General features: G+C 36.4%; 1 protein-coding gene across 8 annotated transcripts in view; it reads right to left on the minus strand.

The window, feature by feature from the left end:
- LOC113079243 (B-cell receptor CD22-like) overlaps positions 1 to 18,623 on the minus strand; it is a 61,852-nt gene that overhangs the window by 16,989 nt on the left and 26,240 nt on the right. For 6 of the 8 annotated variants that reach the window (XM_026251460.1, XM_026251458.1, XM_026251463.1 and 3 more), the window contains exons 5-10: positions 18,275 to 18,526; positions 12,501 to 12,893; positions 6,266 to 6,514; positions 5,926 to 6,177; positions 3,452 to 3,709; positions 1,756 to 2,007 (exon numbers count right to left, since the gene is read on the minus strand). In XM_026251460.1, coding sequence (XP_026107245.1) covers positions 1,756 to 2,007; positions 3,452 to 3,709; positions 5,926 to 6,177; positions 6,266 to 6,514; positions 12,501 to 12,893; positions 18,275 to 18,526 — 1,656 coding nt within the window. The remainder of the gene's footprint in view (positions 1 to 1,755; positions 2,008 to 3,451; positions 3,710 to 5,925; positions 6,178 to 6,265; positions 6,515 to 12,500; positions 12,894 to 18,274; positions 18,527 to 18,623) is intronic. The other 2 variants (XM_026251462.1, XM_026251465.1) reach the window with 2 other exon arrangements.

Consider the following 18,623-nt stretch of genomic DNA (forward strand, 5'->3'; position numbering starts at 1 on the left):
GGTGGGCAAATGCATTTTTGTGTCAGTGCATGCATTGTTTTAGTTTGACTGGGTCGGCGTTAGCTTAGCTTAGCACAATGAATGGAATCCTTTGTTGCCAGCTAGCATGGCCTGAGTAAAAGTGATCAAAAAATAAAAAAAAACCCACCTAATTACTTCTTGTGGACTGCATATTCACTACGAGTACAAATAGCGATCCAGATTAACACTAGGCGATTTCCTAGGCAGATATTGACTTGGGACTATATTATGGGGAAGCACAGGCGAAGCACTGCTGCTTAGGCGAAGCACTGCTACTTCGGCGCAGAGATATCACCCAACACATGAAATCCCACGACTTCTGTCAACATGCCGGCGTGCAACGCGTAAAAAAAAAAAAACAGAAGAAGAACATACCGGTGTGACCTGCACCGAGTGTCTTCGCTTTTGGATGATTTATTTTGAGAAGTTATAGCAAACATGGTTACTACCTGCATAGCAAAAGGTTGTGAGAACAAGCAAAGGACATACACGAATGTAATGTTTCACAGAATTCCATCTAATGTGGAATTGAGAAATAAATGGCTAGCAGCTCTGGAGATCTGTAGTTCAACGCCTCTCAACAAAATAAAGCAGTATCGTGTTTGCGAAGAACATTTTGCACCAGAGGACTACTTTGAAAAAATGGAATATGGGTCCAGAAAGACGGTACTACGTCTGAAAGATACGGCAGTCCCATCTATTTTCAAAGCACAGGAAGAACAAAGTTCACATGTAAGTTGTCTTTTATATCTCTTCCTTATGTTAATCTGTGTTTTTATTCGGATGTAAAATAGATGCTGCACTAGACTACGGATAGACTAGACTACTATCTAGACTACGAACATGTAAAATGAAATGACTGAGGGGTAAGTTAGCTAGCTATATTTCTCTCACCAAGTTAGACTCGGGAGTTTTAGTATAACTACTAGAGAGGAGAAGGCTACTAGCATTTTGACCAAAGGAGGTAGCAGAACGGTCTTCATTGTTTATGTAACACACACACACACACGTTGCATGATATCTCTGCGCCGAAGTAGCAGTGTTTCGCCTAAGCAGCAGTGCTTCGCCTGTGCTTCCCCATAATATAGTCCCAAGTCAATATCTGCCTAGGAAATCGCCTATTGTTAATCTGGATCGCTATTTGTACTCGCTGTGAATACGCAGGCCACAAGAAGTAATTATGTGGGTTTTTTTTTTTTTTTGATCACTTTTACTCAGGCCATGCTAGCTGGCAACAAAGGATTCCATTCATTGTGCTAAGCTAAGCTAACGCTGACCCAGTCAAACTAAAACAATGCATGCACTGACACAAAAATGCATTTGCCCACCTATCTAAATGTAGGAAATAATGTGAATAAGCCCTATTTCAAAAAACGGTGGAGTGTTCCTTTAAGGCTGAAATGACTTCATGTTTAAGATACACACTTTGTGGCTCAGATGAGGTCCACTTCTGGTTAATTTATTTTCTCTTGGCTGACATGTGGCATTGCTATGGCCTGCTTGTGCCTCAAATCTGGCAAACAGGAGCGGTCCGCCCAAGTGCCGTCATTCCACGCTGCATGTGGGCCAGATCATCTTTCCACGGGTGCCAGATGTGGACCGCATCTGGGCCGACACAATGTTGCTATGTGGGAAGTCAACAAAATATATAACTTTGTTCCAGTGGTTTTTGGATACAGAAAATCATATTATTGTACCTTTAATGTCAAAGTTACTGAAACATTATTAACTCACACATGACGTTTAAAGTCACAGCAGAGTATTTCCATCCATGTTTATTGCTGGACTTGCACTTGTATTCTCCACTGTGATTAGAGCTGATATTTGAGATGCTGTAGATTCTTCCAGATCCTAAAAACCTTCCTTCTTTAAACCAGTTGATTTCTGCAGGTGGGTTTGAGTCACTGCTGCAGCTCAGAGTCACTGAATCTCCCTCCACTATTTCACCAGATGAACTGATGGACACTGACACACTTTTTGGAGGATCTTAAACAGAAAAAAAATGAAGTTTAGTTACAGACACAAACTCTACAAATTAAAAAGAAAGAAAGAAAGAAAGACAAAGTGACTGAATCTGTACTCGTGAACGAGTCAATGTTTCGGTCATTATCTGGATCGGATCGGTGTTCATCTTCAGTTCTCTCTTCACAGCAGTTCAGTCAGTTTACTGTTTGAGTAAATTAATTACTCAGCGATATTGGTTTGTTTGAACTCAGAGGGAGTGTCAGCCACATTATAAAAAAAGTTAACAGCTTAAGTCATTTGTGGATAAATGCGTATTGGAGATGTGAACCGTTTAAAATGATTCAGTTTGATTTGGTGAACTGGTTAAAAAAGATCCGGTTACATCGAATGATTCGATCGCGAATTAGATATCACAAACTGCTTTGTTTTGAACTCTCTCACAACAGACACGGAAGAGAAGACAATGCTGAATAAAGTCATAGTTTTTGCTATTTTTGGACTAAAACATATTTTTCGATGCTTCAAAAATTTCTAACGGACCCTCTGATGTCACATGGATTACTTTGATGATGTTTTTCTTACCTTTCTGGACATGGACAGTAGAACGTACACACAGTTTCAATGGAGGGACTGAGAGCTCTCAGACTAAATCTAAATTATCTTCAACTGTGTTCTGAAGATAAACGGAGGTCTCACTGGTTTGGAACGAGTTATTAATTACATAATTTTGATTATTGGGTGAACTAACCCTTTAAGTAATAGAAGTAAAACGTCTTTGCATATTTATAGTCTTTGGTGTAGTATATTTGTTTGATTTGTGATTAAAATGCAGTGGTTGCCTCTGTTTTCAAATAGCTACAGATTTTATTTTTATTTTATTATTTATTTATTTATTTAATGTTAACATATTTATTTATGTATTGCTTACAAATAGCTAGTAGACTTGTAAAAAAGAATCTGAATCAGCTTGAAAAATGATCAGTGCATCACCAATTAAAATAAAGGCTACAAATTGGAAGTACGATCAAGGCTGTCTTTTTTCTATAAATTGTAGAGTAGGTTGATCTTGTCTTTCTATGTGGGTCACTATCGCTGTTTTGTTCCACTTTGATGCATAAACATTATAGTAAACGTGTTACCTTCCTATCAAGAGAAAAACATATTGTGAAAATTATTGTTATCTTTTTATTGTTGAGCCCTATTGTCTACTAACAACCAAAGGTAGAAGGGAAATGACACCATTGACTGGCGATACAAAGATACGGACCATTTATCTGGTTAAAACTGTGAATTTCCCTGGAATTTAACATTTTTGTAAACTTTTGGGATATTGTAAGTGCTCAAGTCAACAAAACATATTCTATTCCATTCCATTATTCCATTCTAGTAGTTTTTGGATATTTCAATGCAAAATTTTATATATTGAGTTTTCAGTGTCAAAGTTACTGAACAATCATGAACTCACACATGACATTTAAAATCACAGCATCAGAGTATTTCTCTCCATGTTTATTGCTGGCCTTGCACTTGTATTCTCCACTGTGATTAGAGCTGCTCTTTGAGATGCTGTAGTTTCTTCCAGATCCTACAAACATTCTTCCTTTAAACCAGTTGATGTCTGCAGGAGGGTTTGAATCACTGCTGCAGATCAGAGTCACTGAATCTCCCTCCACTATTTCACCAGATAGACTGAAGTTGGACATTGCGACGTCCTTTGGTGGATCTTAAAGAGAAAAAGTTTTCATTAAATATCACAATAAAGTTAAAATCACATGCTATGTTTAGAAGATCTAAAGGACAAAAATATATTTTTTGCTGTTACAGATCATTTACTCAATAATCCCACATAGCAACATGTGTCGGCCCAGATCCGGCCCACATCTGGCACCCGTAGAAAGATGATCTGGGCCACATGCAGCGTGGAATGATGGCCCTTGGGCGGACCGCTCCTGTTTGCCAGATTTGAGCCACAAGCAGGGCATAGCAATCCCACATGTCAGCCAAGAGAAAATAAATTAACCAGAACTGGACCTTATCTGAGCCACAAAATCTGTGAATATTAAATATGAAGTCATTTCAGCCTTAATAAGCCTGTTAACAAGCAGAATCACGGAAAGAAAGAAGAGAACAGAAAAAGAGATGAGCAGAAACACAAGAACTACAACTGACTTCAGCCACAACCTTAGATGAAATCAATTGAAGATAAAAGAAAACATTAAATATCTCAAGATCTCAGCAGAGGATTAAACAACCCCACAAACTGAATTACCAGCTTCACTTATTACTAAACAGACTGACTTTATTTCTGTTAGACATCTACAAAAGTTTTTATTGAGAAATAACAGAGGTTTAACTCTAATGTGTGTCACCATAACAGTGATTAGTGTTTTAATTAGTTGCGCTTTTAACTCTTACTCTATCTTTTGTCTTTTTTGACAGCTGTGATGGTGTGTTTGTTAAACTAATTTGGGGCATCAAAAAAAAACTAGTGAATTGAGGTCAGGTGATGGTGGTTATCTGTTAATGGATTTATAATCATCATGAAGCAGTCAGCTTTTTTTTTTTTTTTGTCTAATAATGGTTTCATTAATATATTCACACCACAAAACATGTGTTTCTGCAGCATGGGATCCAGAAATATTAAAACAATCAGTTATACGATTTTAACAAGCATGTAAAAGTCGATATACAATGTCAACAGTCAGCACATGAATCTCAACAATGGTGACAATCAAATGTACCCTGCTGCAATGCATCCTGGGTACTAGCATAGTACACAACTCTCAGCATGCATACAGCTGAAGTGTCCTATTATTTTGTTTAATTCTAAATATTTGCTTATATATTTTGCTGTTGTTTTTGTGACTTAGTAGCTTTTCAGTGAAGTTCTGAATTGATCAGTTTATCTAAATATGTTTGATTGTCACCATTATTGAGATTCATGTGCTGATTGTTTATATCTGTGTGTCAGAATAGGTTACATTTTTGAGCTCATGTTTGTAAAAGATTTTAACTGATTGTTATAAAACTGCTGGCTCTCATGTAGCAGAAACACAGGGATTGTAATACGATTGTATCATTGGAACAACATAATTGTTAGATAAAAAAAAAAAAAAACATCAGTGAATGAGTGTACTTCCTGATGATTATAAAACCATCAACAGATTACCTCCGTCACCTGATATCACATCACTCTAACTTTCTTTGATGCTGCAATTGTGTTTAACAAACACACTGTCACAGCAGTCAAAAACAAAATATATAATAAGATTTACGAGCCCAACTAATGAAAGCACTTATCACTGTTATGGTGAAACACATTAGAGTTAAACCTCTGTTAATTCTCAATAAAAATGTTTGTAGATGTCTAACAGAAATAAAGTCAGTCTGGTTAGTAAAAAGTGAAGCTGGTAAAGCTGTTTGTGGAGTTGTTTAATCCTCCTCTGCTGAGATCTTGAGCGATTTAATGTCTTCTTTTATCTACAGTTGATTTAATCTGAGGTTGTGGCTGAAGTCAGTTGTAGTTCTTGTGTTTCTGCTCATCTCTTTTTCTGTTCTCTTCTGTCCTTCAGTGATTCTGCTTGTTAACAGGCTTATTAAGGCTGAAATGACTTCATGTTTAGTATACACATTTTGTGGCTCAGATAAGGTCCAGTTCTGGTTAATTTCTTTTCTCTTGGATGACGTGGCATTGCTATGGCCTGCTTGTGGCTCAAATCTGGCAAACAGGAGCGGTCCGCCCAAGTGCCGTCATTCCACGCTGCATGTGGGCCAGATCATCTTTCCACGGGTGCCAGATGTGGACCGCATCTGGGCCGACACAATGTTGCTATGTGGGAAGTCAACAAAATATATAACTTTGTTCCAGTGGTTTTTGGATGCAGAAAATCGTATTATTGTACCTTTAATGTCAAAGTTACTGAAGCATTATTAACTCACACATGACGTTTAAAGTCACAGCAGAGTATTTCCATCCATGTTTATTGCTGGACTTGCACTTGTATTCTCCACTGTGATTAGAGCTGATATTTGAGATGCTGTAGATTCTTCCAGATCCTAAAAACCTTCCTTCTTTAAACCAGGTGATTTCTGCAGGTGGGTTTGAATCACTGCTGCAGCTCAGAGTCACTGAATCTCCCTCCACTATTTCACCAGATGAACTGATGGACACTGAGACACTGTTTGGAGGATCTTAAACAGAAAAAAATGAAGTTTAGTTACAGTCACAATCTCTACAAATTAAAAGAAAGAAAGACAAAGTGACTGAATCTGTACTCACATGTGACATTGAGCTGAACAGCAGGAGAGATGTAAGTGTGTCCCTGTACACCACAGCTGTATCTGCCTGCATCCTCTCTTCTGACTGACTGCAGCAGGAGTTGATTGTTTCTGTCTCTTCTCTCAGTTAATGGCTTTGAGTTTCTGTACCAGATGAATTTTGCTCTGTCAGTCAGAGCGCAGCTGCTTACACATGTCAGACTGACATTCTGACCCTCAGTGACATTCTCAGGAGACTCCACCTGAAGATCTGAACACAACACACACATTATATAAGGTGCTACTGTCATACACTGATTAATATTCCATATCAGTTACAGGGAAGTTGTTTCCTAATGGTTAGAGAGTTAGACTCCTAATCCTAAACCTGTGGGTTTGAGTCTTGGGCCGGCAATACCATGACTGAGATGCCTTTGAGCAAGACACTATGTGCTCCCTGGGTGCCACAACATAAATGGCTGCTCACTGCTCTGGGCATGCACTTTGGATGGGTTACATGCAGCGCATGAAGTCTGAGTAAGGTTGCACTGAAAGATATTATATTACAGTTATCACAGTAAAAAAGCGTTCCCTTAAATATCAATAATTTTCTGCAGTGAAAAAAAAAAACAATACATAAGATTTACTTAATTTATCTTTCTTTTGCACTAATATATATTAAGCAGAGGTTGGAAGTCCAGAGACCAAAGAGTATATGTCCCGTCATATTTTTGCTCCCACCATGAACTCAGGAGCTGATTTCACCAAATAGAATGCATTTCAATATATAAACTGGTTACGATTAGGTATTTAGTGATCAACATTTATCATATGATCCTCAACAGTGGTGAAATAATTATTCATACTGCAGTGCATTATGGGAGTTTTTCATGTATTGCAATATGAAGCAATTTGTTGATTGTCACATTGTAGTGATTCACATGCTGGTTCTTAATATCTGTGTTTGTCTAAAAAGCTCTCAAATTTCCATAGGTGTTACACAGATTTAAAATTGATTCCCAGTAAATATTAGAGTAGTACTTTCTTTTACATGCTATAGTTTCTCTAGGATGAATAATTAAAGCCTAAATATGAGGGAAAAAAACCTTTGGACATAATTAAAACAGCTCATTTTGATTACATGTTCAATGTGTATATATAACTTGTCTCTCTTCTTCACAACACAATGAGAGAGAGAGAGAGAGAGAGAGGAGAGAGAGAGAGAGAGAGAGAGAGAGAGAGAGAGAGAGAGAGAGAGAGAGAGAGAGAGGGAGAGAGAGAGAGAGAGAGAGAGAGAGAGAGAGAGAGAGAGAGAGAGAGAGAGAGAGAGAGAGAGAGAGAGAGAGAGAGAAGAGAGAGAGAGAGAGAGAGAGAGAGAGAGAGAGAGAGAGAGAGAGAGAGAGAGAGAGAGAGAGAGAGAGAGAGAGAGAGAGATCTAGCACCACAAGGCAATGGTCAAGAGCACAACTAAATCAAACATTGATCTCCATGATGATGGCATTATTTTAACCAATAAAACATTAACATCTGATTCTCTGTAAATTTCAATAACAGCAGGTGTTATTCATTAATGCACAATCATCATTTAATTAGTCTCTTAATTATCTCATTGACTTTAACTCTTTGAGGTCTTTGGATTTAACTTGAGACTACATTGTGACTTGGAAGGAATGACTTGGTTTCTCCTCTGATGAAATCAGCTGCTGAGTTCATGAGTACACTGTTAGCAATTGATGTAATTTTACAATATGTTTTACAACAATACACTGTATTCATGGTTTTTATTGTAAATGCAAATGCATGATGGGAAATTGATGGACAGTCCTGTAATATTATTGTAACTACACTGTAGAAGCATTATTTTACAGACACCACAAAGCATTGTGGGATAGCATTAAAACTGGTACTTTCTTATTCTTTCTAACATAAAAAGTCCAGTTTTCTTAACGTCAAAATAAACTTTTTGAAAGGTATGATGTTTCTCAAACATTCTTTCAACTTAATTTTGATTTAAAAATTCAACATTCTAGGAACGTTGATTTGTAACATTTCAAGAACATAAAAAGGTCCAGTTTCCATATTAGTATAATGTTATTTTAAGGTTAGTAAAATGTTCCTGCAACATTCTCTCAGTCATTCAAACACCTGCTATGATCAAGAAAGCAAGAAAGAAAGAGAAATAAGAACACAAACTACAACTTTCTTCAGCCACAGTCTTAGGTGAACTGAAGATACAAGACTTTAAATCTCTCAAGATCTGAATAAACAACTCCACAAACAGCATTACCAGCTTCACTTGTAGTAATACTAACCAGAATGATTTTATTTCTGTCATGCATCTACACTGTACAAAGTGATTCTCTATATTTATTAATTAAAATTGTCAAAATTTTACAAGCAATATTATTAATTAAATTTAACACATTTTAATTAAGTAGAAATAATCATTAAAAATTAGTAGAATAACATGAAAAAATTAAGTAAAATTTACATAAAAATATTGATTTCATTGGACAAAAATCAAACAAACAAAAAAAACACTATGCTAAAGAATACTATGTTATGCATGCCAGGCCAGAAGTTGGCGATCATGAAACATTATATGCATGCACATGACATCAGCCTTTTACAAATTCACATTTGTGTTGCATTTTTAATGATTATTTCTACTTAATTAAAATGTTTTAAATTTAATTAATAATATTGCTTGTAAATTTTTGACACAATTTTACTGAATAAATATAGGGAAACACTTTTTACAGTGTACAGAAGTTCTTATTGAGAATTCACAGAGGTTAAGATGTTGATGTCTTAATTAAAATGTTTTTTTTTTTTTTTTTAGATCACCATCACAGAGATCAGGGTTTGCTTCAGTTATGCTCTAGACCCTCAACTTTTGCTGCAATACTTCTTTTTTTTTTGCAGTTGCAATTGTTTTCAGAAAAGTTGTGTTCTGCATATATAAAGCAGATCAACATGTCTGGTTTAATAACAACCAACTGACTGCACTACAATGGTTTAATTACCCTGATATACAGGTAAATTATTTGAAACACTGATGTTTAAGAGGGAATAAATATTGTTTTGCTAACTTCTTATTAAAAACATGTTTAAGATTATTTATACACTCACAGACATCAACGTTTGGCGTATTAAACACAACAATGGTGACCTGTTTCATGCCAGCATACAAAACATGTTCATGGCTCCCAGCATGCATTGCTGCAATAGTTTTTCGGGATTGTCACCACTGTTGAGGATTGTACGACAACGATACAAAATACAACATCTTATTGTATTAATGCTACTGTAATCACAGCAACACTGCTGTATAAACACAGAATTGTGTTGTATTAAGTCAGCAGTATGTTTCTTGTATATTGTTTGTTGTAAATTCACGGCAATTAGTTGCCAGGGCCCGGTTTTTCAAAAGTAATCCAGTAGGATTTTGGATAACGGATTGGATCAAATCTTCAAAATGTGTTTTTTCAAAAGAAAAAAAAACGGTTTAAATAATCAGATTAGACCACGTAATCCAATCTTGGTTTTGATCGGGATCAAACCTTTAGTTTGGGTTTTTTAGAACTTTTTTGAAGGATTTGGTTCACTTTGATCCAAAAAATCTGGATTAAACTGATCCCATCAGAAGGGTGGATTCAGCATGGATTTCATGGCCAAAATGTAATGAAAACTTAAAAAAATTATCAAATAATACTATATTTGGATCATGCAGTATCTTACAAGATATCCTATTTATTCATAAGGTTTTAATTTTATTTGTTCATCCGTCAGGCTACAGTGATTAAGTAGGCTTAACGTATTCAGCCTTTCAGTGTAGGCCTACAGCAAAGTAGAAAGAGTTTGGCCTCATAAAATAATCCCCCAAACAGCTGTCAAAACTGACCAAAAACAATTCATTTTATTTCTGTCACTAATTGATATATAGATTCATCACAATCAAAAATATTGTTTTACATTAAGTCTTTTTTTTTAATTCAATACATCTATACTTGATACTTGTTATAAATATCCTCAATGTACAGTGTTTGTGTTGTAAGTCTCAGATGAGCGGACTGCTGGAAGAGGATGGGGTGGGGATTTTCTTGTTTTTAGTTTTATTTTTTTTTTAATGTCTGGGTTTTCATTTCAAATAAAAATAAATTTATATTGACCCCTCACTGGCTATTCTATTTGTTGCGCTTTACATATCTATAGTTCTACATTGTGATTTCCTATCCTATCCTGAAAAGTTCCTATCCGGATCAGATTGATCCAATCCGATGCTGCTTTAAAAAACTGTCTCCAAAAGTAAGATGGATTACGTGATCACGGATCGCAAAAAAAAGGATTACTAAATCCGGATCAATTTTATCCGGATTAAACATTTTGAAAAACTGGGCCCAGGAGTTTCCTGTAAAAATACAATACATTTTTAACAGTGTAGAGCAAAAATATGGCAAGACTTTTACTTATACTCTTTGGCACCCGGACTTCCCACCTCTGATATTAAGTAAACCTTAAGCATTGAATTAAATAAAATCTGTATGTTTATATAATCTATTTTAACAAAGTAATGCTGGAAAACTATCACACTATTAAAGCATGTGGTTCACAAGCAAATTTGGAAGTAAGCATGTAGACAAGCTGTTATCCTTTAAAGGGGGGGGTGAAATGCTCTCTTTCACTCAATATCCTGTTAATCATGAGTACCTATAGAGTAGTACTGCATCCTTCATAACTCCAAAAAGTCTTTAGTTTTATTATATTCATAAGAGAAAGATAGTCTCTACCGATTTTTCCCGGAAAAACACGACCGGCTGGAGGCGTGACGTGTGGGCGGAGCTAAAGAATCACGAGCGCCAGTAGGCTTTTGCGTTGAGAGCGTTTGGAAGCTGTGACTTTACCGTGAGGAAAAACAAACCATGGCTAACAGTCAGATTCAGCGTATATTTATGATCCAGAATCAGATCCAGAGGCTGAAATTTAACAAGAGCAGCATCAGCAATGACATCTCTATGTGGTATGTACTGAAACTGTATATATTTGCTTAGCGGTTTTGGAAAATGACTAAGTTCTACTTTGTCGTCTTTTTTTTTTTTTAAGCTGTACATGTGGAAAGTGCAGTTTGATGACAACATTGCATGTTGTTTACTTGATGTGCTTACGCGCCGATAGCTAAGTTAACAACACAGAGATATTTGAAGCAGTTTTACTCACCGCCTGCGGTTCCAACACACGATCGTGACCCTTTTTTGTTGGGACTGCATTATCCTTAAGAAATAAATGATGTGCAAATCCAACGTCAAACTGGGCCTTATTTGTAAAACAAGCATTTTCGAAATGCAGGGGAACAAACACAAACACTTGCACAACTCCGTTGATGCTCTGTAAAAATAAACTCCATCCACTGGTCCCTTAATGCTGTTTCTCTTTTGGTAATCTGTGCAGGGTTGTCTTGCCCTGGCAACCGAAAACACACTTCTTTTGTGACATTTCGCGATGCTCTTGCTCTGATCAGTGAATGTCTGTTGTGCTCTCAGTGCTCTGCTATACAGGAGCGCGCGCTCTTCCTGCAGACGTGCTCTTAGGACCCATATAAGGAAAATCCGCTCCATCTAACGTCACACAGAGCCATACTCGAAAAAAAAACTTTCCGAAACTTGTGACAAACCGGAAGGAGTATTTTTGGAACAGAAATATACTTCCAAACATACAACTTAATTTTTGAAACTTTGTCCATGTTTAGCATGGGCATCCAACTCTTTAACAGTGTAAAAAACTCAGTATGCATGAAATAGCATTTCACCCTCCCTTTTAAAATAATATGCCGACTCAATAAAGATAGCCAAATGAACACAGAGACCTCAATATGTACATGGTACACAATACACAATGATGGTAACAATCAGTGAATAGCGTTTTGAGTATGAATGGGTCATTTTGAGTAGAAAATTAGCTCCCATTGCATGATTATTATCATAACTTTGATATTTACTTAAAGAATCCTTGTAAACATAACAAACATTTCCAAGTAAAATATACTTATGAGTTACAACTGTAATTTTTCTACAAGCTTAAATTGAGTACTAGAATTTACTTTATTTTTTAAATTCTTGCCTTAATTTTTAATGTAGAAATTAAATTTGTTTTTATGTAGTATTTACTGTACCACAAAATCATTTTTATCACTTGTATGTTGTATGTCACGTCACTTTTTTTTCAAAATGCACAGAAGAAGCGTGAAACCTCAAAGTCACCTGTGACAGTAAGAGATGCTCCTGGAGCATGAATCCATTTGACATTATCTTTAACAGTTGTGATCCACTGCTTAATCCAGTTGGATAAACCAGGTTTATCAGCGATGAGACTAAAATAGTACTTTTGTGAATCTTTCGGTGTCACATGACTCAGTCTGATGGTGCAGTTCTGCTGTTTATCTCCCAAATACTGAAGTCTCTGACTGTATTCAGGGTTCTCAGACAGATCTGGATACTCTTCACCAACCTTCACAGGGTTTTTGGTCCAGAACACTTTCCTGATCTGATATCCAGTAGGGTATGTATAATTGCAGCTCATTATCACTGATGAGTTCTTTAGTGCACAGATGTGTGAATGTCCATAACTCACACTCCAATCAGCACTAGAAACCCCTGAAACAGATAATAGTATGTTGTTTAGTAAGTTACATTAAGCTATGGAAACTCACAAAAATAAGTTTATTACATAAAGATTATTCCTCATACAAAAAAATAACAATAATCTTCTCAAACCCTAATGAGTTTAAGATCTAAAGGCCCAAAATGTAAGTATTACAGCTATGCTTCACTTACTCAATAAATAACAGAGATATTGGTTGATGACACAGTGACAGTGGGAGTTTTCATGATCCAATCACAGTCATTCGCTTTATAGGGTTATTTTTGGCAACCATATCCACAGCAAATGAAAAATAATAATTGTGGTCCATGACTGATGTGTAAAACCAACAACTGTGGCTTTCTAGATTCTACCAAAGATTGTTGGCTTTGATTCTTTAACTACTACTTCCACATTTTTACAGGAAGAATCAGAATGAGTTCTATTGCCAGGTAAATTGTAAATTAGACATACAAGGAATTTGTTTTCATGACAGAAGCTTCCGCAGTGCAACAGGATGACAGCGACAGAACACACATATATATATCAAGGTTAAAGTCATCATAGCTCGCCTAGTATAGACCCAGCTCCCATCCCAACTTTGAGAATAGATTAACGGTAATCGCCGGTAATCGGCGAGCTATAATGACTTTCACCTTGATATTTTAGCGCGGATGTATGCCGAATTGCACTGTAAGGGGCGAGAACGAGTCTTTAAACCTGTGTCTATGCCTACTGTGAAATTACCACACCAAACGTGTCGTGCTAACATGGATGCAGTTGAAGCCGCCGGTTTGCTTCAGGGATTTTTTTTTTAAGAAGCTTCTCAATGGAAACCTCGACAAGACGCACACCTGTTTCACACATAATCCATCTGCAGTGCATATGCAGTCTGTGTGCATTACATTTGTGGTGCAGAAGCAGCACGGACTCATATTCGTGCTCTCACACAGGACGCGTTTGCAGTCCGCTATTCATAAACGATGGCTGCACTGCTGCAGACGCAACTCTCCTGGAATGCACTGATGGACCGCAACCACGTGAATGCTGGAAATCGTTTACATGGGTGTTTAAAAAAATACGAAATGCATACACACTGCAGATGTACACAGCAAAATCGTCAGTGTTCATTTAAATCTGAAGCAGTATTAAAAGTAACACTGAAGCAGAGTTGAAGTTAATGAGATAATTAAGAAGTTACTTGAGTTATGATTGACTATTATTGAAGACGCCTGATGTTAACAAGCAGAATCACCAAACAAGAAAATCATAATTTGTGTGTCACCATTATAGTGTTCAGTGTTTGCTTTAGTTGGGATCTTGACCTTTCAGTTATCAACTTCATATTTTGTGTGGCCATGGCAACTAACTTATAACATAGAGGCAGACCAGAGCAAAGGCAATCATGTGGTATTGACTGTGTTTTTCTAACTAGCTGTCATAAATTGAACTGAACGCCTGAGTTGGGGTTTCTTTATTGTGCACATAAATCAATCAAAAAAAAAAAATACAAAATTTTTTATATATATATATATATATATATATATATATATATATATATATATATATATATATATATATATATATATCCAGCACTCTTGCACACTGTTTTTAGAAGTTAGTTCTACATAAAGAAATAATTGTTTATTTTTAGACACACAGACATCAAGAATCAGCACAAGCATCACAACAATGGTGACCACCAAAAATCATGTTGTAGCCAATAAAAACTCATCCATGGCTCCCAACATGCATTGTGGCATGAATTAATTATGAGCTGAATTGTCTTTGTAACTTTTTATTCTAACTATATTTTATTTTTGCTGTTTTATGTGTATTTTTAGTATCTAGTTTTGTGATGTTCAGAGTAGATCTTTTTATCTGAATATGCTGTTTGTCACCATTGTTGAGATTCATACGCTGATTCTTTTTATCTGTGTGTGCCTAAAATAAAGACTTTTTAATAAAAAAAAAAATCTGATTCGCTTGCTGGAGATGCCTACAAAATGTATAGAAAACAGAGAATCCTTCATTGTAGAATCAAACCTATTACAACAAACAATGGAAGCTTTACTGAGAGAAAAGACTGTAAATAAGTTCAGTTACTCAGGTCAAACAACACCTACATTAAAACATAATCATCACCACCTGATGACTTTTGCTCTTTACCTGCCAATCTAATTTTAAAACTAAAAAGTCACAAGGCAAGATCCCAACTAAAGCAAACACTGACCACTATAATGGTGACACACAAATTGTGATTTTCTTGTTTGGCGATTCTGCTTGTTAACATCAGGTGTCTTCAATAATGGTCAATCATAACTCTAGTAACTTCTTAATTATCTCATTACCTTTAACCCTTTGATGACTTGGGATATGACTTGAAGACTTGCTTGTGACTTGCTTGTCCCACCTCTTCTTTTAACACTGCTTCAGAGTTTATATGAGTCCACACTCAGAGTGTTAAATTAACACTGGAGATTTTGCTGTGTAGCTCTTATGTGCGGTATTCAAAGCAGAATGGTAAGCAGACTGCGCTGTCAGGCCAGATTTTTTGTACAGCCGTTCTAATTGTCTTCTGGCAGCTTTCATTAAACATAAATCTGGTGTAAACCATGTACAGGGTTTCCTAAAAGTAACAAGCCATTCTCGCACAGGTGTGAACTCATCCAAAAATGAGGAAAGCATGGCATTATAGTGCTCCACAGAGTTAGTAGTGGGAAGCTCAGAGACAGAAGTCGAAAAAAGAGTGAAGTCCATGTGCTTGATGTTACAAAATTTGATGTCAAATTTATGTCAAAAGTCATAAGTCTATGGTCACTTATACTCATGTCAATACTATCCAGAGATATGTCCCACTTCAGGTCCTGAGAGATCGCGGTTCCCAGGAACCTGAATGACTCCATTGCCGTCACAGTGCTGTCCATGATGGTGAGTGGGGGGAGTGCAGGGGGGTTTCTCCTGAAGTCCACAATCATCTCCACTGTTGTGAGTGTGTTGAGCTCCAGATTGTTGAGGTAGCACCAGACAACCTGCTCTTTAACCTCCTGTCTGTAAGCGGACTCGTCACCGTCCTGAATGAGGCCAATGAGTGTGGTGTCATCTGAAAACTTCAGGAGCTTGACAGAGGGGTCTTTAGATGTGCAGTTGATAGTGTAGAGTGAGAAGAGCAGTGGGGAGAGAAAGCAGCCCTGAGGTGCTCCAGTGCTGATCATATAGGTGCTGAATGAGAGTTTTCCCAGCCTCACTAGCTGCTGCCTGTCTGTCAGGAAGCTGTTGATCCACTGACAGACGGAGGTGGGCATGGAGACCTGAGTCTGTAGTCATTTCATGGTGCACTGTTTTTTCATGGTGTTTACTAGGGCTGGGCGATATGGGAAAAAAATTCAATTTAGCTATTGTATTTGGGTAAAATCAGCCACTCTTGCTGTACTATTTTGTTACCGTCGTACACCGGACGAGAAGTGCAGGGCCCCAGTGCAACAATGTATCACACACTGTCAGCTCAGGAAGGCAGTCCAAAACATTTATCTATTCCCAAAACAATCACAACTGAGAATGAGCAAGTAGTGCCATGAGTTTAAAGTTTGGGGATCAAAAAGAGAGCAAATGGTAGTTTGTTCTTTCCCCTGATGAGGGTTGAGGGAACAATCATAATCATCTCAGAACATTCTGGAAACGCTTTTTGACACCAACTTTGACACATCGTCCCCTTGGAATTATAAGGTTCTATCTGACATTTTTGTCAAAATTGAGTTATTCACATATTCTTATTCTGTGACAATTTTTTTACATTATGTGATGTTTTATTTTAAGTTGTGTACATTTTGGGATTTTTTATTGAAAAAACAAAAAGGTTCTATCTACAGAAGTCTATGGAACACAAAATTTTTAAAGCTCAATATCTCAAAACTACACTGTAAAAAATAAGTGTAATTTTAACTGTAAAATTTTGTAAAAACGCTACGGAAAAAAAACTGTTAATAGGTTAACAGTAAGTTCCCGTACTATATACAGGGAAAAACTGTAAAAGATCTAACAAAGCATTTAATGTAAATTTACAGTAAAATTCTGTTAATTATACAGCTTTTAGAAGTAAAAAAAGAACAAATCAATGTATAATTTACAGTCTAAAACTGTAAACTGATATTCCCAGAATTCCCTGCGTGACACTCCACGTTTGAAAGTATTTTGTTTAAATAATCATGTTTTTAAATAGTTCTTGTTATCAGTTATGTACATTTGAGCTTTATGTTACAACTTCTGTTGCTTAATGAAAGTTTTTTGCATTATTTAAGTATCACGTGTGTTACCATGATGGTGTTTTGTGTTTCCATAAATGTGCACCTTCTATATGTTAATATATACTTCTGCTTGTGGTGAAGCTACTTGTGATGAGCTTTGATACTTCATGTGGCTTTCTCTTATACAGTACCATCTTTATTATTATGGTGGTTGTCAGTATTTTCAAGGTACAAAACAGATTTAATTTTGTGTGTTGTTGAATTTACTGGTTTATATTCACATTTTCTTGTTTGTAATTTACAGCTTTATATTGTAAAATTAACAGTTTTTGACGTAAATGTGTTTACAGTTTTCTGTATTTTTACAAAATTATTCTGGCAACCACAGCTGCCAAAAAGTTTTTGTAAAAACAACAAGAAATTTTTTACAGTGTACTCATAATGCAGATAGAACCTTATAATTCCAAAGGGACGACATATCAAAAATATTTTATGACAGAGGCCTATCTAGGTTACCTGGCCTAAAAATAATAATAATAATAATAATACAAGAAATAGGACTTGGTTTTGGATATGCATATTTAATAGATTACACTAGCCTATAGTTGGTCCATCTGTGTCTCCCCTGCTTTCTGCCTCACACACACACACACACACACATACAGTATGCTTCCACAGCAAAAGCTTACGTTTCAGAAGTGCGTGTTGGGTTTTAAAACTCACTAGACATAAGTCATTGTATTTATGTCTGGATAGTTTTCTTCTTTTTTGTGATATTTTTGGATGTGCATGGCTGTATCGCATGTAGACTGTTGATGCTGCTCTTAGCTGGGGGGTGGTGAGGGTGTGGCATTACTATGAAGCAAAGATCATTTATAGTTCAAATAACTAACAGGGTAATAACTTGTTGTTATGAGTGCAATAATTAAAAACAAAGGCCAAAAGATAAAACAAAAATTCGGTCCTTTTTGCCATCGTGACTGTGCTGCTGCCACAGGCCTAGTTTGCCTATATGTGCGCGCCAGCTGTGCTGACAACCCAGTGTATTACACCATTGACAGGCAACACAAAAGACACTGACTATTTTGATGGTTAAAACTGTGAATTTTTCAGTTTTGGAAACGTTTGGGATAAGTACACAAGTCACTCACTCATGACGTTTAAAGTCACAGCAGAGTATTTCCATCCATGTTTATTGCTGGACTTGCACTTGTATTCTCCACTGTGATTAGAGCTGATCTTTGAGATGCTGTAGATTCTTCCAGATCTTAAAAAACTTCCTTCTTTAAACCAGTTGATTTCTGCAGGAGGGTTTGAATCACTGCTGCAGATCAGAGTCACTGAATCTCCCTCCACTATTACACCAGATGGACTGATGGACAATGAGACACTCTTTGGAGGATCTTAAACAGACAAAATGTAAGTTTAGTTACAGACACAAACTGTAAAAATTTAAAAGAAAGAAAGAAAGAAAGAAAGAAAGAAAGAAAGAAAGAAAGA

This window comes from Carassius auratus, unplaced genomic scaffold (assembly GCF_003368295.1).
Source record: "Carassius auratus strain Wakin unplaced genomic scaffold, ASM336829v1 scaf_tig00027515, whole genome shotgun sequence".
In the NCBI taxonomy this organism is placed as follows: Eukaryota; Metazoa; Chordata; class Actinopteri; order Cypriniformes; family Cyprinidae; genus Carassius; species Carassius auratus.